We start from the raw sequence: 19,687 nt of genomic DNA on the forward strand, positions 1-19,687 counted from the left end.
TCTGTATTTATTATTGTACGATCTACTGTACAATATAAAGCACCTTGAGGCGACTGTTGTTGTGATTTGGCGCTATATAAATAAAATTGAATTGAATTGAGTTGTTTGTAGAACTCGGCTTAAAGAAAAAATAAGTCACGTAGACTTGAATAAAAAGCCTTGAGCACATGTTCGTGGACAGTTATATTGCAGTCCGAGTCATCATTTGTTCATCATTTGTAATGCAGGTGGTTTTTCATTAAGCTGTTGTCACATTTTGGCACATTTTGACCCCTTATATTACCTGTACTCATTTATTGTAACTCAGATATAATGGTGCCACTATTAGGCTCTGATTCATTCAGTGTGTAGCTGACTTCGCTAGCTTGCCAAACATGGTTTGCCAGCTAACATGATCATGGCAGATAATCGGTGTTATCAATGGTGTTGATATTAAGCAAAAATAGGTAGTATAAGCGAACAGTCGCTTTCTCAAATAATAACGAAGAGCAGTGTTAGCCAAATTAGTTGTGCAGCATGTATCTGGTAACTAGTCACAGTGTGAATAGGAGACACTTTTGTGGATGAGTGTCTCCTATGTGAACATAAGGTAGAACACTGCGAGGCTTAACCTTAGCCGAGGCTCAGAAAATGCAGATGTGCCGCATTCGGTCCAACTATTCCTTCCTCTTTGAGAGTTTTCCGTAACCTGTTGTGATACCCTTTCAGGTCTGTTTGGCCCTTTTCCATCCCCATGTAACCCTCCCCTCAATGATATTTCCCAGCATTGCGAGTTACATCTGTTATAAAACCTTTACCTGTGAAATTTGACCCTGTAAATATTATCAGTGCTTTATTTAATTTTTCTATTAGCAATGCTGCCACGTTTTAAACATTTAATCAGTACTGCAAGTTAAAAAAAATAACCCTTCTGCATAGCATTATAATAATTAGCTTTTAATTTGTCCCACTTGCCTCTAATCCCAGCTGCATGGACAGAGTGGTGTTAATCTAGAAAAAGTGAAGATGGAAATGATTAATTAGCTCAGCCGTGATTCAGACTGAATATTCATCAGGATCACTGGTCCAGCCTGTTATGTGCTTCGAGTTATGTGTTTTCTAAATGTATTGTATATTTGAAAACACATCATACCTCCTGTAGAGTTAGCTCTCTCTGACTAAACGTAGCTAAGTTCAGTTATTAAAACCAGCGAGTCACATGACAAGTGTTTGTTTTTGTTTTTTACAAAAGTGTCTCGATGGACTTTAAACACTTAAAAAGTACAAACAGCTTGCAGTGTCGTGTGGTCACGGAGTAACATCTTGTTCACACTCCACTGATGCGTCTGCTCACACTAACCACTACTTTATGAGCTGCTGAGTTTATCACATATAACATCTGGTTTGAGGGCTTCCTGTGCATTTCCAAGGACTTGAGAAGCGCTAACTTTGGGCTTCTAAGAATCATGTGGTTGGTGTACTGTTCGGGGGAGCGCTGACAGCTGTATGCACTCTTGAGCTGAAGCTGGTGATTGGGTGTGATCAATGGGTGGTAAGCCCATCCATTGAACTGTGAGTTTTGAGATTGTCCCTTTCTATGGCGACCTTACCACACTGATTGTGTTTGTGCTGGATTTGATTTGTATAAAGATGATGAAGGATGAATGCTGCTCATAAAAGTTGTCTTAATACATAACTGAGAACTTTCCAGCACTTTCCAGGTCTGTAGAAAGACAAAACCTCTGTGGACGTAGCAGTACAGTAAAGGAAATATGACATGTGTGTGAACACATTAAGTTTCACCCCTGTTTTAATACCATTAGATGGGCAATGAAGTTGTTGTCTCTGTCAGCCTTCAATTCCACCTGCATCAACCCAAACCTAACCACATTGTTTATTTGGCCTGTAATCAATTTGATTTATGTAGCGCCAAAGCAAAAACAACAGTCACCTCAAGGCGCTTAATATTGTAAAGACCTTACTCTAATATAGGGAAACCCCCAAAATTAGACAACTCCCTGTGAGTAAGGATTTTGGTGACAGTGGGAAGGAAAAACTTCCTTTTAACAGGAAGAAACCTGCAGCAGAACCAGGCTCAGGGAGGGGCGGGGCGGGGCCATCTGCCACGACCAGTTGTGTATTGAGGGGAGGGACAAAAAGACATGCTGCAGAGGACAACCAGGGATTAATAATAATTCTTAATTAATTACAGAGTGGTGTAGAAACACATGGTCAGTGAAAAAGGAAGGCTCAGTGCTTCATGGGAATCCCCCAGCAGCCTGGGCCTATTGTACCATAATTAAGGGAGGATTCAGGATCACCTGATCTATAAGCTGAACGATATGCTTTACCAAAAAGGAAAGTCTTTATCCAAACTGGAAGCTGGTTCCACAGAAGAGGGGCCTGAAAACTGAAGGCTCTGCCTCCCATTCTACTTTTAAATACTCTAGGAACAACAAGTAGGCCTGCAGTGTGAGAGCAAAGTGCTCTAACAGGGTGATATGGTACTACAAGGTCATTAAGATAAGATGGGGCCTGATTATTTAAGACCTTGTATGTGAGGAGCAGGATTTTGAATTCTGGATTTAACAGGAAGGCAGTGTGGGAGAAATGTGCTCTCTCTTTCTAGTCCCTCTCAGTAATCGCTGCCAGGCTAAAGGTCTGTGGTGCGTAGTCGACTCATAAAGACTGAAGCAATAATTAATGGTAGGACTTCATTAAAGTAAAAATGGTTTTAAAAAATAACCACTGTAACATTCTTTCTGTGCTGCTTTCTGTTCTATATTGCTTAAATTGAAAAACCTGCATATACATGCTGGGTTTACAAAGGATATAAATCTCATTTATCAATGAATACACACTCGTGCAGATTATAAAATCATTTTAAATACATTTAAACTCTTCTAACAAATTAAAATGTGTCATTTGCATTTTAAGTATTTGCATGGAGTCTTTGTTTTAATTGTTTTGTTTTTTTTTCCGTGGAAATGACCAAACTGTCCAAACCCCACTTGTCCTCTGAGTGGCTTCTGCTTAGGAGGGTTGTTGGAGATTTTCCTAATCTGAGTCCCGCTGTGGTCGACTGGGTTCAGCAGCGATCGTGCAGCCCTTCATTCACTGGGTCAGGTGGTCAGTCATTCTGTAAGGGAGGGGTGAGAGACTGCAGCGCCATACAGGTGTAAAGGGAGGGAGCAGAGTAAAGTCACACCATACAAGCTGGGTGTCGTGTGTGCGCGTGTGTGACTGGAAGGAACTAACAAATGTGCAACAGCTTTAATACTGATGTTGTTTTATGGTCATTTTTGTGTTTGTTTCTTTGTACTGAACTGACTATTATGGGGTTGTTCAAGCAAAACAAGACGTTTGAAGAGGTCGCCTCAGTAAATATGCAAAACTGTACATATCAATTAAGAATTCATGTTTTTTTTAATTGATTGAAATATAATAAAAATAATGTTTCTTGCACTCCTAGTTTCATTCACCTAGTGAGGCATTCTTTATGCCTTTTATTAATTTTGGGGTTTATGATAAGTAAATAAATCTGTCTTTGTTATTATTTCAAATAAATTCAGGGTGAAGAAGAAGCTGATCAAAATACTTAAACCAAACCTGATGGTTTCCATCTTCTATAATTGTAGTCTAATAATTGTACAAAGGCGGTTCTTCTCTGCGTCTTGTTTGTTGTGTCTCTACGTGAAGAAAGCTTGTGATTGCGTGTGTGTGTGTGTGTGTGTGTGTGTGTGCTAATGTGACTGCTCACTTACATAACTTTGCTCTGCTAAAAATAGCATCTCAGAGCTGAGCTGTCACTCTGTTCCAAAGTGCTCGGAGTATAAATACATGCAGTGAGTGAGTTTTCAGCTGTGCTGCTGTCTGAAAGATGAGCTCCTACAGTTTAATCAGTGCTGCATGTACCTGCTCTCTACAGTAACCTGTAAAATGCTTAAGAACTCCTCACCTAATATTAGGGGCTAATTTTGGCAGGAGCCGGAGTGATATTAGACAATATTTGCCAATATTTTTGTATTGGTAAATTGCCAGTAAGTGAAAGAAGTGAAGAACAGACAAGAGAAACACCCTTCAACCCTTCATGGCTCCTCCAGAGGGCGCTCTGTAACTAACTCTGTAACTTCCTTGTTAGCAGCTGGTGTTTGGCACAAATACATCCAGCCGAGCCCAGCAGAGTGAGACGAAATGTTTAAACTACATTATCATAGTTCGGACTACACATTACAAATGTTCAGAAAATCTGTTTGTTTGATTTGTCCCAGAGGATATTGAGTTAATATAAAAATATCAGTACACAGAGGCAGACATTTTGCTGAATAATGTTTGACACAGACTGTTTTAACTTCACAGAGTTACATCCACCAAACACAGATTACTCAGCACAGTGATTACCAAGCACACTGTCCTTATTACTGCAGAGAGTGCGCACTGTTCTACACCTGGATGGAGTCGACTCCAGCATTTTACATGGAGATTTTCAAAGTCTCCTTTAGCTTTTATAAATGGTGGCACCTCTTTCTTTTCTCCAGCTGTGACCACAGAAGATTAAGGCTTGTGTTTGCTAAGGTCTTACAATCTTTCATATGAAGCTAATTGGGACTATTTTTTTGTCCTCAATTTCTTCCAGTATCAGTATCCAGAAATGCGGTTCTGCACTAGACCTGATGCCCAGGGGTTGCATGATGTTACTGTGGCAGTAAATCACACTGGTACATTTTGTTGTTATTGTGTCTGGTTTCGACATTGTAACAGCTGGACAACTTTGAAATTAAACAATTCATATACCGCATGTAACAAGGTGTAGTGACAGCTGGACGGTTAAGTGGGGACCAGTGGAAAACGCCTTTATTTGCACATAGATGAAACCTACATGACAAACTGTGATATATCAGCTGTTCTGATGTCCTGTGTGTGACCTACTGTCTTTATTTTCCCACTGCAGCTCAGATTGAAATAATCCCCTGTAAGATTTGTGGAGATAAATCATCAGGGATCCACTACGGGGTCATCACCTGTGAAGGCTGTAAGGTAAGCTCCTCCTCCCTCCTGTTGTCTGCTAAAGTCAAGTCAAAGTAAAGGGTCCAAAATGTACGGCCTCCTTCACATCGTCCAAAGTTATCCAATGAGTCAGTTTGGATTCTGGCATCCGGTGCTAATGTTTAATGTCCCTGCTTTAAATGATAAGCCTTTCCAAGTCGTTCAATCACAGACTGATCTTTGGTTACATCTGTGCAACAATTAATGTTTGAGAATAGTTTGCACTTTGAACCCTCCGTATTTTGTCTTTTTTTCTTTAACCAGGAAAAGGCCTCTGCAATCATCCATCGCTGGCGTTTTTATGTGGCACAGCTCACCAGTGCATTTATTGTGGTGTTAAACCAGTTTTCATTGACGATGTAGTTGATCATTTGAGTTTAAAGTATTTACACGTATTGCAATATGATTTTATACCCATACCTGACCAGGCACGTTTGTATGTTTCGTACAGAATTTGGTCTGAAACATCAGTCACGAGCATCAGGCTCTAAACCATATTCTACCTGGTGAGAGCGGTTCTGTGAACAGGCAGGTGTGTTCAGCCACAGCAGCTGCTGATGTGACAGCTGGAGGCTTATTTCACAGCCAGCATGCAGCTGAAGCAGCCTCCAAACAAACCACAACATCTGCACTAAGTCGCACGTTAGATGTAAATGATCTGCTGCTAATATGACATAATGTTATTACATAATGTCATCTGAGAGAAATCAATGTTTTCCCTTTAAAGTTACTACTGTTCCCTTGAGCTTGACACAGAGTGGCATCATTTGTTAATTTAACTATAATTTGAATTACAGACATTTTTATATTTTATAATTTTGATGCATTTCCATTCAGATCTATACAGGCTATAGTGGCTCTATGAGAAGAAGGGTTATAGGCCATCTGTGATGCATCTATAAACTAGTGTGATCAGGAAACGATAACAGGTACTATAAACGTACCGGGGATATGGTGATCGTGGGCTGAACCCCAGTTTGCTTCATGTATTTCTTCACACTTTCAAAGTGCTGTGAACGTTTCCTTTTCACTACATGGTGCTGAATGTAATGTTGACTTTTATTCTATAACTATGATGCTGACATCTCTAAAGCATTCTCACACATGTTTTATGTGGTTCCCACATTTCTTGAGGTAAAATGCAATAGAATAGAAAAGAATAGAATAGAATAGGCCTTTTATTGTCATCGTGCATATACAATGAAATTCTGCTTTTTTTTCCCCATCAGGTTGATAAACAGTTAACAGCTCCTTTGTGCTCTACATGGCACATGGTCTCCATTCTTTGCCTTGTGATTACATTCACATTTCTGCATTGCCTGTTACATATTCACTGACTGCTTGTGAGAGTGAGTTGCTGACAAGCAGACTGAAGCTAGCAGAAATAACTTTCATGTGTTTGTCATCTGATAGCCTTTGCGCTCCTTGGTTTACCAATGTCTCTGTATATGCTAATAGGCCAGTCTGCCATTACTCTGTAAAATGGCTCATACAGAGGTACACGGGTGGATACGGTTTGTTTGTTGTTGTTACTGTTGTTGGACATCCAATGAACACTATATTGTGAAGCATTTGCTCATCTGCCTTCACACAGTGACATTCATTTCTTAACCCAAAGGGTTTAACGGGATGCGCCTCATCCTTTGCAGCTGTAACAGCTTCAACTCTTCTGGAAAGGCTTTCCACCATGTTTAGGAGTGTTTATGGGAATTTTTGAACATTCTTCCAGAATCGAAAGGAGGAATGCTACATCAGGTTAGACACTGATGTAGCATGCCTGGCTCACAGTCTGCGCTCATCCCAAAAGTTGAGGCCAGTCAAGTTCTTCTTCGTTCATGTCTTCATGGACCTTGCTTTGTGTACTTGTACACAGTCATGTTGGAACAGGAAGGGGCCGTCCCCACACTTCTCTAACAATTGTCTAACTTGGATGTCTTGGCCAAGATATCGTCATCATCAGTGATGTCAACCCCAACCTCAGCTCCAGTTCCAGCTCGAAAGCCTAATCCTTTGCTTTTTTTAAAAAAAAGCATAGGGTTGAAAAAACAACAAATTAATATTAAAGACGAATTTAAAAAATAGGGTTAGGATTAGGATGACTCTAAATCAACCAGTGGCCATTAGTTGGAGCCTGGAAGCGGCAACTTTAAGCTGAGTTTTGACAAGATAACTGGCTTTGATGAAGAGGAGCCGTGGCTCTTAATATGATTGGAGACTGATGAGACCGCCTTGGCTTCACATACTTCCATATTTCAACCAGACCGTGCTCTGTGTATGTTTCAGAGAGTGAAATGTAGTGTTGTGTGAACAAGTGTTTTAAGTCTAGGAATGTTAGATTAGTAACTTTGTACATATTGCAAATATTCTAACTATATTGTAAATACTAAAAAGCAGTCCTAGGGAGGCAGTTTAGAGGCCTGTAATTTAGTTCAGTTTGTATGCTGGTAGGTTAGTTAGTTTTGTTCTATTTTATTTTTCTACAAAATCTCACAGTAGCTCCAGTCCTTGTGTGGAAGTCACATTTGCGTTGTGCTCTGGGCTCCAGAGTGCAACACAAGACAACCCCCTGGACCCCAGACAGTCCCCCAGACTGATGATAGTCTGAAGCATTTGTCTCTTTGGTCATTGCAGTCTGGATTAGTTTATCATTTCAGAAAAATGTAAAAAAAAAACATTTCTTTTTCTCAAATTGAATGTTTTCTTATTACTTTTTGTTATGAAGAATATTTTTGTCATTCAGTACACGTGTTTGTGAAAGACTTGATTTTATGTATGTTTTTCAGTATGTTTTATTTCCAGTAAGAATTAGAATAGAAATGAAAACTGTCACATGAAGAAATTAAATGGTAAGTAGGGATGGGTATCGTTTAGGTTTTATCCGATACCAGTACCAAACCGGTACTTTTGAAACGGTGCCGGTGCTTAAACGGTGCTGAACCGGTGCTTAAAGAATGAAGAACACAAACTTTGTCCAAAAACCTCTCATGTTCAGCTGTTTTTTTGTAAAAAGATAACAATGTTAGCCTTTTCTGCAGCTATAGGGGATTTATTGCATTACTCTTGGCTGGAAGCAGTGCTTAATCAATGGGAAAAAAAACACCAACTTTGTCCAAAAACCTCTCATGTTTAGCTGTTTCCCTCTTTTTCTTTGGTCATTTTAGCCTTTTTGTCCAGGGTGAAGGGAGCATCTGCCATCAAACAAGAAGACAGCCGCATGTAACTACGACGGTGTTTGCTAGTTCACCTTAAGTGCATTAATGTAATAACGTGGTTAGCCTACTCAGCGTAAATTACACATGAACAACATTAAGCTACTGATCCAGAGAAGAACAGCTGCTGCTGCCATCATCATCCGTCATCATTTCTGCTACACTGGCAAGGCTAGGGGCCAGGACTCTCCTCTTCGGGTTTTTGGGGGATGTTGCTAACTCCGGGACCGATAACAGGCACCACACCCGCAGTAGATGTGCTCGATGTGAGCTCTCGCAGCAAGCTATCAAATATGGCGCATTTCTCGGCTTTTAAAAAAAAGCTATGTGTCGCTACGTGCTTCATCAGATTCCAGGTGTTACCTCCTTTGCACAGTATCACCTTAAAGCACTTGTTGCAGGCTGCTGAGTTTGCATCTTTTGCTGTGAAGTACAGCCAGACTTTTGACCGCTTCGCCTTGGGCATTTTTAATCTGTAGCTCTGCTCTAAAAGAACGTATGTACCTGGGCCCGCCTACTATCCTTGGAAAGGTAAAATGATTGGCTAGAATCCAAAATGTATGACATCTCAGGAAAAAAAAAGCACCGAAATGTGCGCTGCTTTTCGGTCTGGTTACTACCGTTTATGTCAGAACCGGTGCCATCATGGCACCGGATACCGGTACCCATCCCTAATGGTAAGTGATAGTGGGGCTGTGCATGCTTCAGGAAATCCATTTTGAATTGTAGCTCCATGAGTGCACTGAAGATGCCAAAAGATTGTAAAGCAAAGAGTAACCAGATTTGATGTTTTTATACTGGGGGAAGGTCTCACAGTGACGCACATTTCATCCTTTGCCTCTATGATCTCCAACATGAGCACAAACATGAAGGCTTGACTGTTGTTTCAGTGATCGATCATAGAGATATTTTGGTATGAAAACAATGATTTTAATAGAACTCTTTCGTGCTCTCTCAGGGTTTCTTCAGGCGTAGTCAGCAGAGTAACGCCACCTACTCGTGTCCTCGCCAGAAAAACTGTCTGATCGACCGAACGAGCCGAAACCGCTGCCAGCACTGCCGTCTGCAGAAATGTCTCGCTGTGGGCATGTCCCGAGACGGTGAGGCAAACACATGCACAGCAGATCTACACATTACAAACATATCGAACCCACCTCTATGTCCAGAATCACCCTGAAGTACAACAACTGTGTGCTGTATGTGTATGTTAACCCTGACTCTGATCCAGTGAATTCATAAAATGTAAATGAAAAATATATATTTGATATAGGGATGCAACGATACCAAATTTTTCAAACCTATACTATACCGATACTTGGATCTGAGTACTTACCGATACTTCTACTGCACACACACAAAAAATGCAATGAATTGGAAGACAGTTTTATTTTATTCTCTAAAATAATAATAAAAATGACCACAAAAATAAAGTTTCAAGTGAAAAATAAGCACTTCTGTTAAATTATTGAATTACAAGTGTCCACATTGTAATTCAACAAAATATCAGTGAACTATTTGGCTCTGTCTCCAGCTTTCAGAATAATAAATACACTTCTGTTTGGAATAAAATCAATAAGTCGTCGCTTTTCCAAAACCTGAGTTAAAATTGGCTGTTCTGGTCTTGCGTTAGCCTTAGCGAACTCAGTGCATGATGTGTCCTCAGATCTTTTATTAAACTGCTTGTATTGAACGATTCCCTCCCCTGGACACCTTACCGGCCTTGCTTCTGTCATCTTCACATATTATAGGTAAGTCCACACGGCTGACCTTTTGTTTAGCGTAGCTACAGCAGCCTCCAGTTTGTTTTTTTTTATCTGGACCCGCCAGCCTCACTCGCCTAACCCTGCTCTTGTTTAGCACGACATGTCCCCCCAGCAGCCAATCTAAAAAATTACAACAGAAATGACAAGCCACCCTCTGACTCATGAAATAAGTTGGTATCGGTTAACTTTTACAAGTATGAGTACACACACATTATACCGTACCGGCCTGATACCCGATACCAATATTGGTATCAGTGCATCCCTAATTTGATATCATATAGATTTTTTATGTTGTTATTACATGAAAAAACTTTTGTTTTAGACTAGAAAAGCACTACATATGAACCAGTGTAGGATATGATATAGTTTCAGTGTCTGTGTAATTTCTTTCTGTTTTCTACAATGAGATGTTCTGTAATGCTGGACTCATGTCTGCAGCATAAAGGTGTAGATTTGCAGACGGCTATTCGATCAAAGATGCCACGCCCCTAACTTCAATATTTAGGTGAATGAGAAATTTCAAACAATCCCATCTAGAATATTACTCAAGGCTGACGCTATCCACAGTTAACATGGGCGTCTGTTGGGACTGACTTGCTCTCACGAGGTCTCTGCTGGATTGTAACGGGTGAAATGTATGAAATCCTATGTTTCTGTCAGCTTGGTGATCTAGTATGAAGGCAGATAAGGAGGCTAATCAGTGTCAGCTCTACTTGAACACTGGTGGTGAGTCTTGTTAAGCGAATGAGTGCTCCGCCTCTGAAACCATAATGGCTAGCTTTCACTTTGGCTGAACTATCACAGAAATCAGCACGTTTTTGTTTCATTGTTTCCAGGTCTTCATTCTCTGTCAGGTGGCTAACTGAAATCCTTTCCTTCCCTCCTCAGCTGTAAAGTTTGGTCGCATGTCTAAAAAGCAGCGGGACAGTTTGTACGCGGAGGTGCAGAAGCACCGCCTCCAGCAGCAGCAGCAACAAGGTCACCACCTCTTGTCCCATCCCAGCCTCGGCAGCCCGAGTCCAGTCGAGTCCGAGTCGCTGTCCTCTCACTACACCCTGTCCTCCACCGGCCTCACAGAGCTACCTGATGAGGGGGGGCACTACGTGGAACAGAACTCGCCTGAAGGCGGATCTTTGTCATCTAAGGTTTGTTGTCTCTATTTTCAGGACAGTTGATAAACTCAACGATATTTCCTGTGTTTTCTACGTCAATCTTTTCCTCCACAAACAGGGAGACTCTGCAGGAGGAGGGGAAGGAGGTGGTGGGGGGTTCTACTTGGATATCCAGCCGTCTCCGGATCAATCCGGACTTGATATTAATGGCATCAAACCGGAGCCCCTGTGCGACTATGGATCCAGTAACGGCTTTTTTCCATATTGCTCCTTCAGCAACAGAGACGTGCCACCCACGGTGCCCATGGCTGAGCTCGGTGAGTGGAGGACTCAGGAGAGTGGAGGACTCAGGAGAGTGGAGGACTCAGGAGAGTGAGATGTTTGTGCACATTTTACTGGAGTTTGTCTGTAACCTGCCTCTTTAGCTCCTTTCAGACCTGCTTCCTTTACTTAAACTTGTCTGGCTTTTCCATTAAAGTCATCGATGTGGCTCAGTAGGCACCGAGTTGTCCACCTATCGAAGGATGGATGGGGTAATCGTCAACAAACATGCTTTACATAAATACAATCAAACCATAATTTCTTCCTTTTTTTTAGGTCAGCTGTCAGTCAGTTTGTATTCCTCCAGATTAAAATAATTAAAAACACTGAAACTAACGTAAAAATAAACATTTAGAGAACAAATTCAAACAAACTCTGTACCTGAAAAATATCGTCAATTGTCTGTTACGTATAGCAAAAAAACAGGAGGCAACACACCAAGGAAGGAGCACAGGACTTGTATCGATGGCTTTTTCATGAGATGGAGCTGGAAAGGTTGTGCAGCAGGTTGGGATGATTAAGCAAGGAGATGGAAATGTACCAAAGAGTCAAGAGGGAGTGTTGAGAAGATGAACGGAGCTGATGGAAGACAGTGGAGGATGGATGGAGGGCAGTTAGTGAATCAGGAAGTGTAGGTGGAAGAAAGAAGAAGAATGAAGTGGAAAGGCAGTTGAACCAGGTGACGTATGTGTGGCGGTGTGGAGCGGACCTCAAAGATGTGGGAGGAGTTGTTGAAGCTAAATCAAATCTCTTCACCCCCTTTTAACCATGTTTGCTTTGCTGATGGAGAAGGTTAGGAGTTGCACTTTGTGGATCTAGAGGAAGTGTGTTACTGTATGAGGAGGTCTACGTGTGGTAGACTGGTGCATGACATGTATGATTTTTACCAATATCAAAACCCACTTTATCAGACGAAGGGCACACCTGAAAAGAAGTGGAGAGGAGTTATTTGCGTTGTTTTAATCCTACAAAGCTGCTCAGCAGCTGGAGATTCAGTTTCATGTTTATTTACATTATGGCCTCTCATCATGAATTTTAAAAAAAAGTCCTCCACCTCTGACTGTGCAGTGCTGAGAACAAGACAAAATAAATACAGTAATAAAAAGACTCATCATTTGGTCGAATGTTGTCGGCAGCAACACAAAGATGAGGAAATATCTTGAAATAGGTGAAGCAAAAAGAAAAGAAGGGGAGAGATGGAACGAGAGGCTACAAAGGGAGAGAGAGAGAGAAGTGAGGGGCAAACGGAGACAGAAAGGTGGTTTAAAATAGCAGGAGGTTAGAAACTCATCTTCAGAGCTCATTAAAATCTCTGTGTGGTAATTAGCTGTCTGTTAATTAGGGCCAATTGGGACGTGGCAGGGCGCTCGTTGGGGGAAATCTTTTTTTTTTTTTTTTTTTTTTTTTTTGGTCCTGGGAGATTTTGTGATTCACTCTTTATTGTAATAACCCCCACCCTCATCCAGTGTCAGTCTTTGTTATGTGACTGTGTTTTTTTTTTTTGTTTTTTTTTTTTGTTTACCATGTATTGAGTTGTTTTGGTTACTAGTGTTGTTGTATTTGTGCTTACGATAAGTAACAGCACAGCGGGACAGTCTGTACGTGTGTTTATTCTGGGTTTGAGTTGCATTCACAAACATTTTGTCAACAGTTTTAGATTTTACAGTAAAAAGTTCAACATACAGCTGAGAGTTCAGGATATTAGTGTTGGCTTGATGTAGAAGGAGGTTTGTGATTGGAATTATCATCACTTATACATGGACTGGCCTTCATTTTGGTCACAGTTAAAGACGGGCTGGGCTAATATCATAAACAGTTTCACTCTTCATGTTGTCTTAGTGGTTCTCAAAGTGTGTGCCGCTCTGACAGGTGGGGCACAAGTTACCTGGCAGAGAAGTCATGCAGAACTAATGTTTAACATCGAATCATGTTTACGGCGGAACAAAGAAATTCGTGACAGTTACGTTAATAATATGCGCATCCGCGTCCGTAAGTTGACAGCCGCAATAAAGAAGTGTAGTGAAAAGTGCGAACATGTGGTCGGGTCTGTCGTGCATCGTTTGCAGTGGTGCTGAAACCCAGGACTGGGGCACGAGTGACCACGTGTTCGCACTTCTTTATTGCGGCTGTCAACTTACACATGCGGCTACAGCGTACACACGTCATCATCATCATCATCATCATCAGCAACAACAGGACCCAGTTCATTCTGTTTTAAGCCGGCGAGGCGTGATTGGGGATGCCGCTCAGGTGGGTCCGCCTCCCCTGCAGCCACGCTGCAGACCACGCCCCGCCACAGCTCTGCAGTCAAACACAAGCTGACTGCAGCCACTAACAGTGAATAATATTAAACTCTCACTAAATTATGTATTTTTCATCTCTGCTCACAAGTTTCTAGATTTCTTTTTTTATAAGACTAAGACTGGACTTTAGTTTTCCATGTTTGGCGTTCACGTTCTGTTTAACTGGTTGCTTTTTTGAAGATGTGCTGCAGACGAATGAAGCAGACGAATGAAGCAGTCGAGTGCAGCGGTCCCCAACCTAAAATCCACAGACCGGTTTAATGTCAGACACTGTTTTCATGGACTGGCTATTAAGGTGTCGCAGATAAATACAACAAAATAAAATGATACGACCGAGACAAAAACTGTGGTGTTTTGTAAATATAATAATAAATGCAAATTCTCTGTGTAATTGTGTATCTTTATTAGCAGCGTCCTCCTGAGATGCACCAACAACACTGAGAGTAACATCCTCCTCTCTGCTCTTTAATGCTCGCTGGTCGCTATGGTAATGCATAAATATTTCTTTCAAAATAAGACACACAACTACAACACGGGAAAGACCCAGGGAACTCCAGTTAACGATAAAAACCCTGAAAACCAGCAATTTCACACCCGCACCTCAACTCTCGCTTCCCGGTACCAAACGACTCACGGACTGGTACCGGTCCATGACCCGGGGGTTGGGGACCGCTGGTCTAGTGACAAAAGTTACAAATAGTTGTTTGAAATAAAAGTTGTTTATTTAAAACAGAAATGACTGAAAGATTCATTGTGAATGAGTTTATTATGTAAATAAAGTTGCAGCTTGGCTTTTCTGTCATTGTTTGTTTAGATGGGGGTGAAAATGTTTTTTCCTGCCCTGAGAGAACCACTGGTCTGGGAGTAGGGTTGGTTTTTGGTGACAATCTCAACTTTTTATAGAATTTTCACCCCTTTCACACTCTCATGCTTCTTTCGATGTGGTTAAAATGAAACCCAACCCTGAGCCTAGTTATGCTGCTGGGTGAGGTTACCTTTTGGAAGCACACTGTCTGAGGCCGCTTGACATGGCAACATATCAGAGCAATGGCACTTGCTAGGATCCAATATTGAGACTAATCTGATGTAAAATATTGTACGTGACAGCTTCTTAAAGTTATTGTGCGCCTACAGCGCATTCGTTTATGCTCCTGCCACCCATGGAATTAAGGAAAACTGGGAACTGCACTCAATTCAATTCATTTCAATTCAATTCAATTTTATTTATATAGCGCCAAATCACAACAAAAGTCGCCTCAAGGCGCTTCATAAATACAGAGAAAAACCCAACAATCATATGACCCCCCTATGAGCAAGCACTTTGGCGACAGTGGGAAGGAAAAACTCCCTTTTAACAGGAAGAAACCTCCGGCAGAACCAGGCTCAGGGAAGGGCGGGGCCATCTGCTGCCACCGGTTGGGGTGAGAGAAGGAAGTCAGGATAAAGACATGCTGTGGAAGAGAGACAGAGGTTAATAACAGATATGATTCAATGCAGAGAGGTCTATTAACACATAGTGAGTGAGAAAGGTGACTGGAAAGGAAAAACTCAATGCATCATGGGAATCCCCCGGCAGCCTACATCTATTGCAGCATAACTAAGGGAGGATTCAGGGTCACCTGGTCCAGCCCTAACTATATGCTTTAGCAAAAAGGAAAGTTTGAAGCCTAATCTTGAAAGTAGAGATAGTGTCTGTCTCCTGAATCCAAACTGGAAGCTGGTTCCACAGAAGAGGGGCCTGAAAACCGAAGGCTCTGCCTCCCATTCTACTTTTAAATACTCTAGGAACAACAAGTAGGCCTGCAGTATGAGCGCGAAGTGCTCTAATAGGGTGATATGGTACTACAAGGTCATTAAGATAAGATGGGGCCTGATTATTTAAGACCTTGTATGTGAGGAGCAGGATTTTGAATTCAGTCACTCAGAGATGGTGCCTGGTCTTTTGACTGAAAATTTCCTCCAGTCAAAGTGTAAAATTCCTTTTTGCTGGAATTCTGTTTCCGTCACGCATCTGTCACCTACTCTGCTCAACTCGGCTTTTAGGGTTTTCCATTAGGCGGTAATACCTGGTACAGGGTACTTTTTTGGAGCCTTCTCGTCCGGGGCTCCAAGTATGCTTAGCTGAAAATGCGACTTCAGCAGGGTGCATACTGCTGATTGGCCAGCCAGTGACATCACTGTAGTCATGAGAGCCACTCCTTCACAAGAATCAAACCCACCAACAAGGGAAGTGGCTGCATACAAACTTCCTTTACCCCGAGTCTGACAACAGCTGAGCAGCAGGTATACCATCACCTTGTGTTATGATGATGTCGCGGGCCTTGCTGTAACAACCCCACCCACAGTAAGGTGGTATTTCAATCATAATGGAAAAGGACCAAAATTAGAGTCCATGCGAGTTGAAATGAGGAGGTGCTAATGGAAAAGAGGCTCGAGTTCTTCCTCATTGTGTTGGTATATTTGTAAACTCTAAAAACCAAAAGTCCTTTCTGAGTGAGAAATGTAAAACTTGACCTTGTCAGAGGTTGATTGTGTCTTGTTTACAGGTTTCCAGACTTTTCTTTTAGACTTGTTGTCTCTCACACCCGAATCTCCCGTGACTTTGCAGGAATCCGAGTAGGCCTAAAACTCGTGAGCAGCTTTACGTTCAGCTACTGCGTTTGCTTTGTTTCAGATTACTTGGCCCAGATCGTCTCCAAGTCTCACCTGGAGACATGTCAGTACCTCAGGGAGGAGCTGCAGCAGATGAGCTGGCAGAGCTTCCTTCAGGATGAGGTGGAAAGCTACCAGAGCAAGGTGTGCTTAAATATGTCCACCCATGAATCCGTAAAGCCAAAAGCCTAGCGTCAGGTGATGGTGGCAGCAGGATAAGCAGGGTAGTTTATCCATTTGTCTCCTCAGTACCTTTATTTAGGTCCCCCTGGAGAATCCTGCTGTGGTCCCTTTAGATATAAAATAATTTAGCATGTTCTTAACTCCACGCAGAAAACATCCAAAACACATCTGAACTGGATTCTTTGACCTACATCTAGGGGAAGCAGTAATACTTTGCTCCAGTAATATTTTTTTTATTTTAAGCCCATTTATATTTTCTAGAGACGGTTAGATGTTCCACTTTGACAAATTCTTAATTCTCTTTTGTTGAGCTTGTTAAACTCTTGCTGCTCTGGTGTGCGCAGCCTCAGGAGGTGATGTGGCAGCTCTGTGCTGTGAAGATCACAGAGGCCATTCAGTATGTGGTGGAGTTTGCTAAACGCATCGACGGCTTCATGGATCTGTGCCAGAATGACCAGATCGTACTGCTGAAAGCTGGTGAGAGCACAGATTGGATTCATTTTCATTTAGTTTCTTTTAAACTTGTGAAAAGCACAACAGCGACGTCTCAATAATCCAGATAAGGAAATCCCAGCAAGTCGATTTAATGCCCCGGGTGTTTTCAGCTGGAGGAGCCTTTCCTCTCAGTTTGTGTGTCCTCAGCATCTCCTCGTTTTCTCTGCCAGGCTCTCTGGAGGTCGTCTTTCTACGAATGTGCCGAGTGTTTGACTCGCAGAACAACACTGTCTTCTTCGATGGGAAGTTTGCAGGTCCTGAAGTCTTCAAAGCTTTAGGTGAGCAGAGTTCATTTTCTACTGAGGTGTCATAGGGTTTTTATCATCGATAAAAAACCCTACATAAGCTCCAATTATAAATTAAAACCCCAAATTTATAAATTTAGGGTTAAAATAAATTAAAAGTATGAATTAAAAGTATAGATATTTGTGTGGGCAGTGCTACTTTCTAACAGCTGATAATAATCTGTGCTAATGTAGAAAGTCTGGTCAGATCTACTTATAACTGAGATGTGTCAAAACTCTACAGGTGTGCACCTATAGCACAGTCAGCTGACTGGACACAGTCACTCAAACTACTTCTATTTCTAAAAATGAGGATTTTATAAGTGCCAGTGCAGCTCACAGGTCTGGGCCGGTATCCACACACATTCTGAGAATCCTTTCAGAGAGTTTCTAATGTGGGCACGGAGGTGCAGTGGTTAGCACTGCCACCTCACAGCGAGACCAAGTGAATAGTTCAAAAAGTCAGCCGTCTCTCCAACCTCCCCTCCATCTCTAACTGTCTGCAGGTGGAGAAGGAACATCCTCTGAGGCTTAAACACTGCAGATATTCTTCTTCCTCCAGTACTGTTACACTTGGTTCTTCTGCCATTTTTCCTCTCCTAAAGAAACTCTTAAGCCTCCTAAAAGTCTCCCTAGCCCCTCCTAACGGTTTTTCACTTCAGGAACTCTCTTAAGGGCTCAGATGCTTTGTGAATAACTTTTATCTCTACCAAGATTCAGTGCTAACTTTCAGGGGAAATATTTTCTTGGAATTTCATCACTACAGGCTTCTCTTAGTACTTGGAAGCTTTATCTGTTCCTGTATTGATTCCTGAGAGTCGGGTGGGGTCGTGTAACGCAGAAACAGAGTTGGAAAAAAGCCTCAGGTGTGCAAAAGCTGGTGCTGTCCTTGTTTTTCACTGATGAAAAGGGTTTGTAAGGTTGGACACATGTGGATCAGGGGGCTTGTTTGGTTCAGGTTCCTGGTTTTCATGTGTGGAAAAGTTGGTGTAGCATGTGACCTGAGCAATTAACCCTGCTCAGAGTAATACAGGAATTAATGTCACATTTCTGTCAGGTTTTCTTCCTGATTTTTCATCCTTTCCTGTGTGCCCTCTGAACAGAGTGGAATCAGATGCCTGCTTTTCTTTCTTTCTCAGACTAAAGTTTGAACGCTCGTGCAGCTGCTTTGACTTGCAGCCTGCCACAGAGGAAGACCGTGCCTCAAAATCACATGTCCTCCTTCTCTTTAGTGCTTCTCTTTGACTGAAGATGCGTTTTTTAACATTTTTTAACTACTCCAAACATCTCAAGATGCATCAGAAAAGAAGCCACCCCAAAAAAAGTAACAGGGAACGTTTGGCTGCTTCTTTGGATCATCGATCACAAAAGCACAGGAATGATGTCGCAGTTCTTGTCTGTTGGATTGTCTTAAATAATAAAATATGTGTTGATGTGATAATTACATTTTCTACAACACTACTGATGCAATCTGACGTTTCTGTTGGCCTCTGTAAGTCACTGAGCATGTTTCCGGTGTTTTCCGTGTTCTCCCAGGCTGTGATGATTTCATCACGGCGGTGTTCGACTTTGCTAAGAGCATGTGCTCGCTGCACCTATCAGAGGACGAGCTTGCTCTCTTCTCAGCGTTCATTCTGCTTTCTGCAGGTACGTCCTTCCTTCACCACCTGATCAGATGTTCTACACCGACTTGTTGAGTTAAATAACTGTGTGTGTGTGTGTGTGTGTGTTTAGATCGGTCGTGGCTGCAGGAGAAGCTGCAGGTGGAGAAGCTGCAGCAGAAGACTCAGCTTGCTCTGCAGCATGTGCTGCAGAAGAACCAGAGAGAGGACGAAGTCCTGAACAAGGTACCCGGGCTGCATGCAAACCTGTCAGTGACACACACACACACACACACACACACACACACACAGTACATGAATGGAGCGTAAACATGCAGACGGGAACTAAACTAAAAATTATACACAAATTTGAGCCACACAGACTTTTCTGAAAAGTTCAAGCTTAACATCCAAAAAAGTGCTTAACTATTTTTTTCAGCATTTTAGTAAAACAGTTAATTTGAAAATGAATAGATAACAATGATAACTAAACATTTAAATATGATTTTGATTAAAGTCCTTGAGCAGACTGTTAGATTCATAATTACAGAAACATACACAGTGATGTCTGCAATGAACGCACTGTATTGTGCTTGTCGAGGTACTTGTCAACTCAGAAACAGTTTGATGCACAACTGAAAGTTTTTGTGGTTATCAGTATTCTTTTGTTGCACCAATGAGTTGGTTGTAGATGCAAAAAATCCTAATAATGTGTTGGCAGAGAAAACTAACCAAAAAC

General features: G+C 41.8%; 1 protein-coding gene across 3 annotated transcripts in view; it reads left to right on the forward strand.

Moving 5' to 3' along the window:
• Positions 1–19,687, forward strand: part of LOC146394199 (nuclear receptor ROR-alpha A-like) — a 157,047-nt gene that overhangs the window by 124,467 nt on the left and 12,893 nt on the right. For 2 of the 3 annotated variants that reach the window (XM_084917852.1, XM_084917940.1), the window contains 9 exons: positions 4,931–5,016; positions 9,193–9,334; positions 10,886–11,142; positions 11,228–11,426; positions 16,408–16,529; positions 16,913–17,045; positions 17,234–17,341; positions 18,884–18,994; positions 19,082–19,194. In XM_084917852.1, coding sequence (XP_084773978.1) covers positions 4,931–5,016; positions 9,193–9,334; positions 10,886–11,142; positions 11,228–11,426; positions 16,408–16,529; positions 16,913–17,045; positions 17,234–17,341; positions 18,884–18,994; positions 19,082–19,194 — 1,271 coding nt within the window. Of the gene's footprint in view, positions 1–2,098; positions 4,698–4,930; positions 5,017–9,192; positions 9,335–10,885; positions 11,143–11,227; positions 11,427–16,407; positions 16,530–16,912; positions 17,046–17,233; positions 17,342–18,883; positions 18,995–19,081; positions 19,195–19,687 lie in introns of those variants that run through there. The other variant, XM_084918019.1, reaches the window with a different exon arrangement.

This window comes from Perissodus microlepis, chromosome 1 (genome assembly GCF_051167445.1).
Source record: "Perissodus microlepis isolate ML-2025 ecotype Zambia chromosome 1, ASM5116744v1, whole genome shotgun sequence".
NCBI classification, from domain to species: Eukaryota; Metazoa; Chordata; class Actinopteri; order Cichliformes; family Cichlidae; genus Perissodus; species Perissodus microlepis.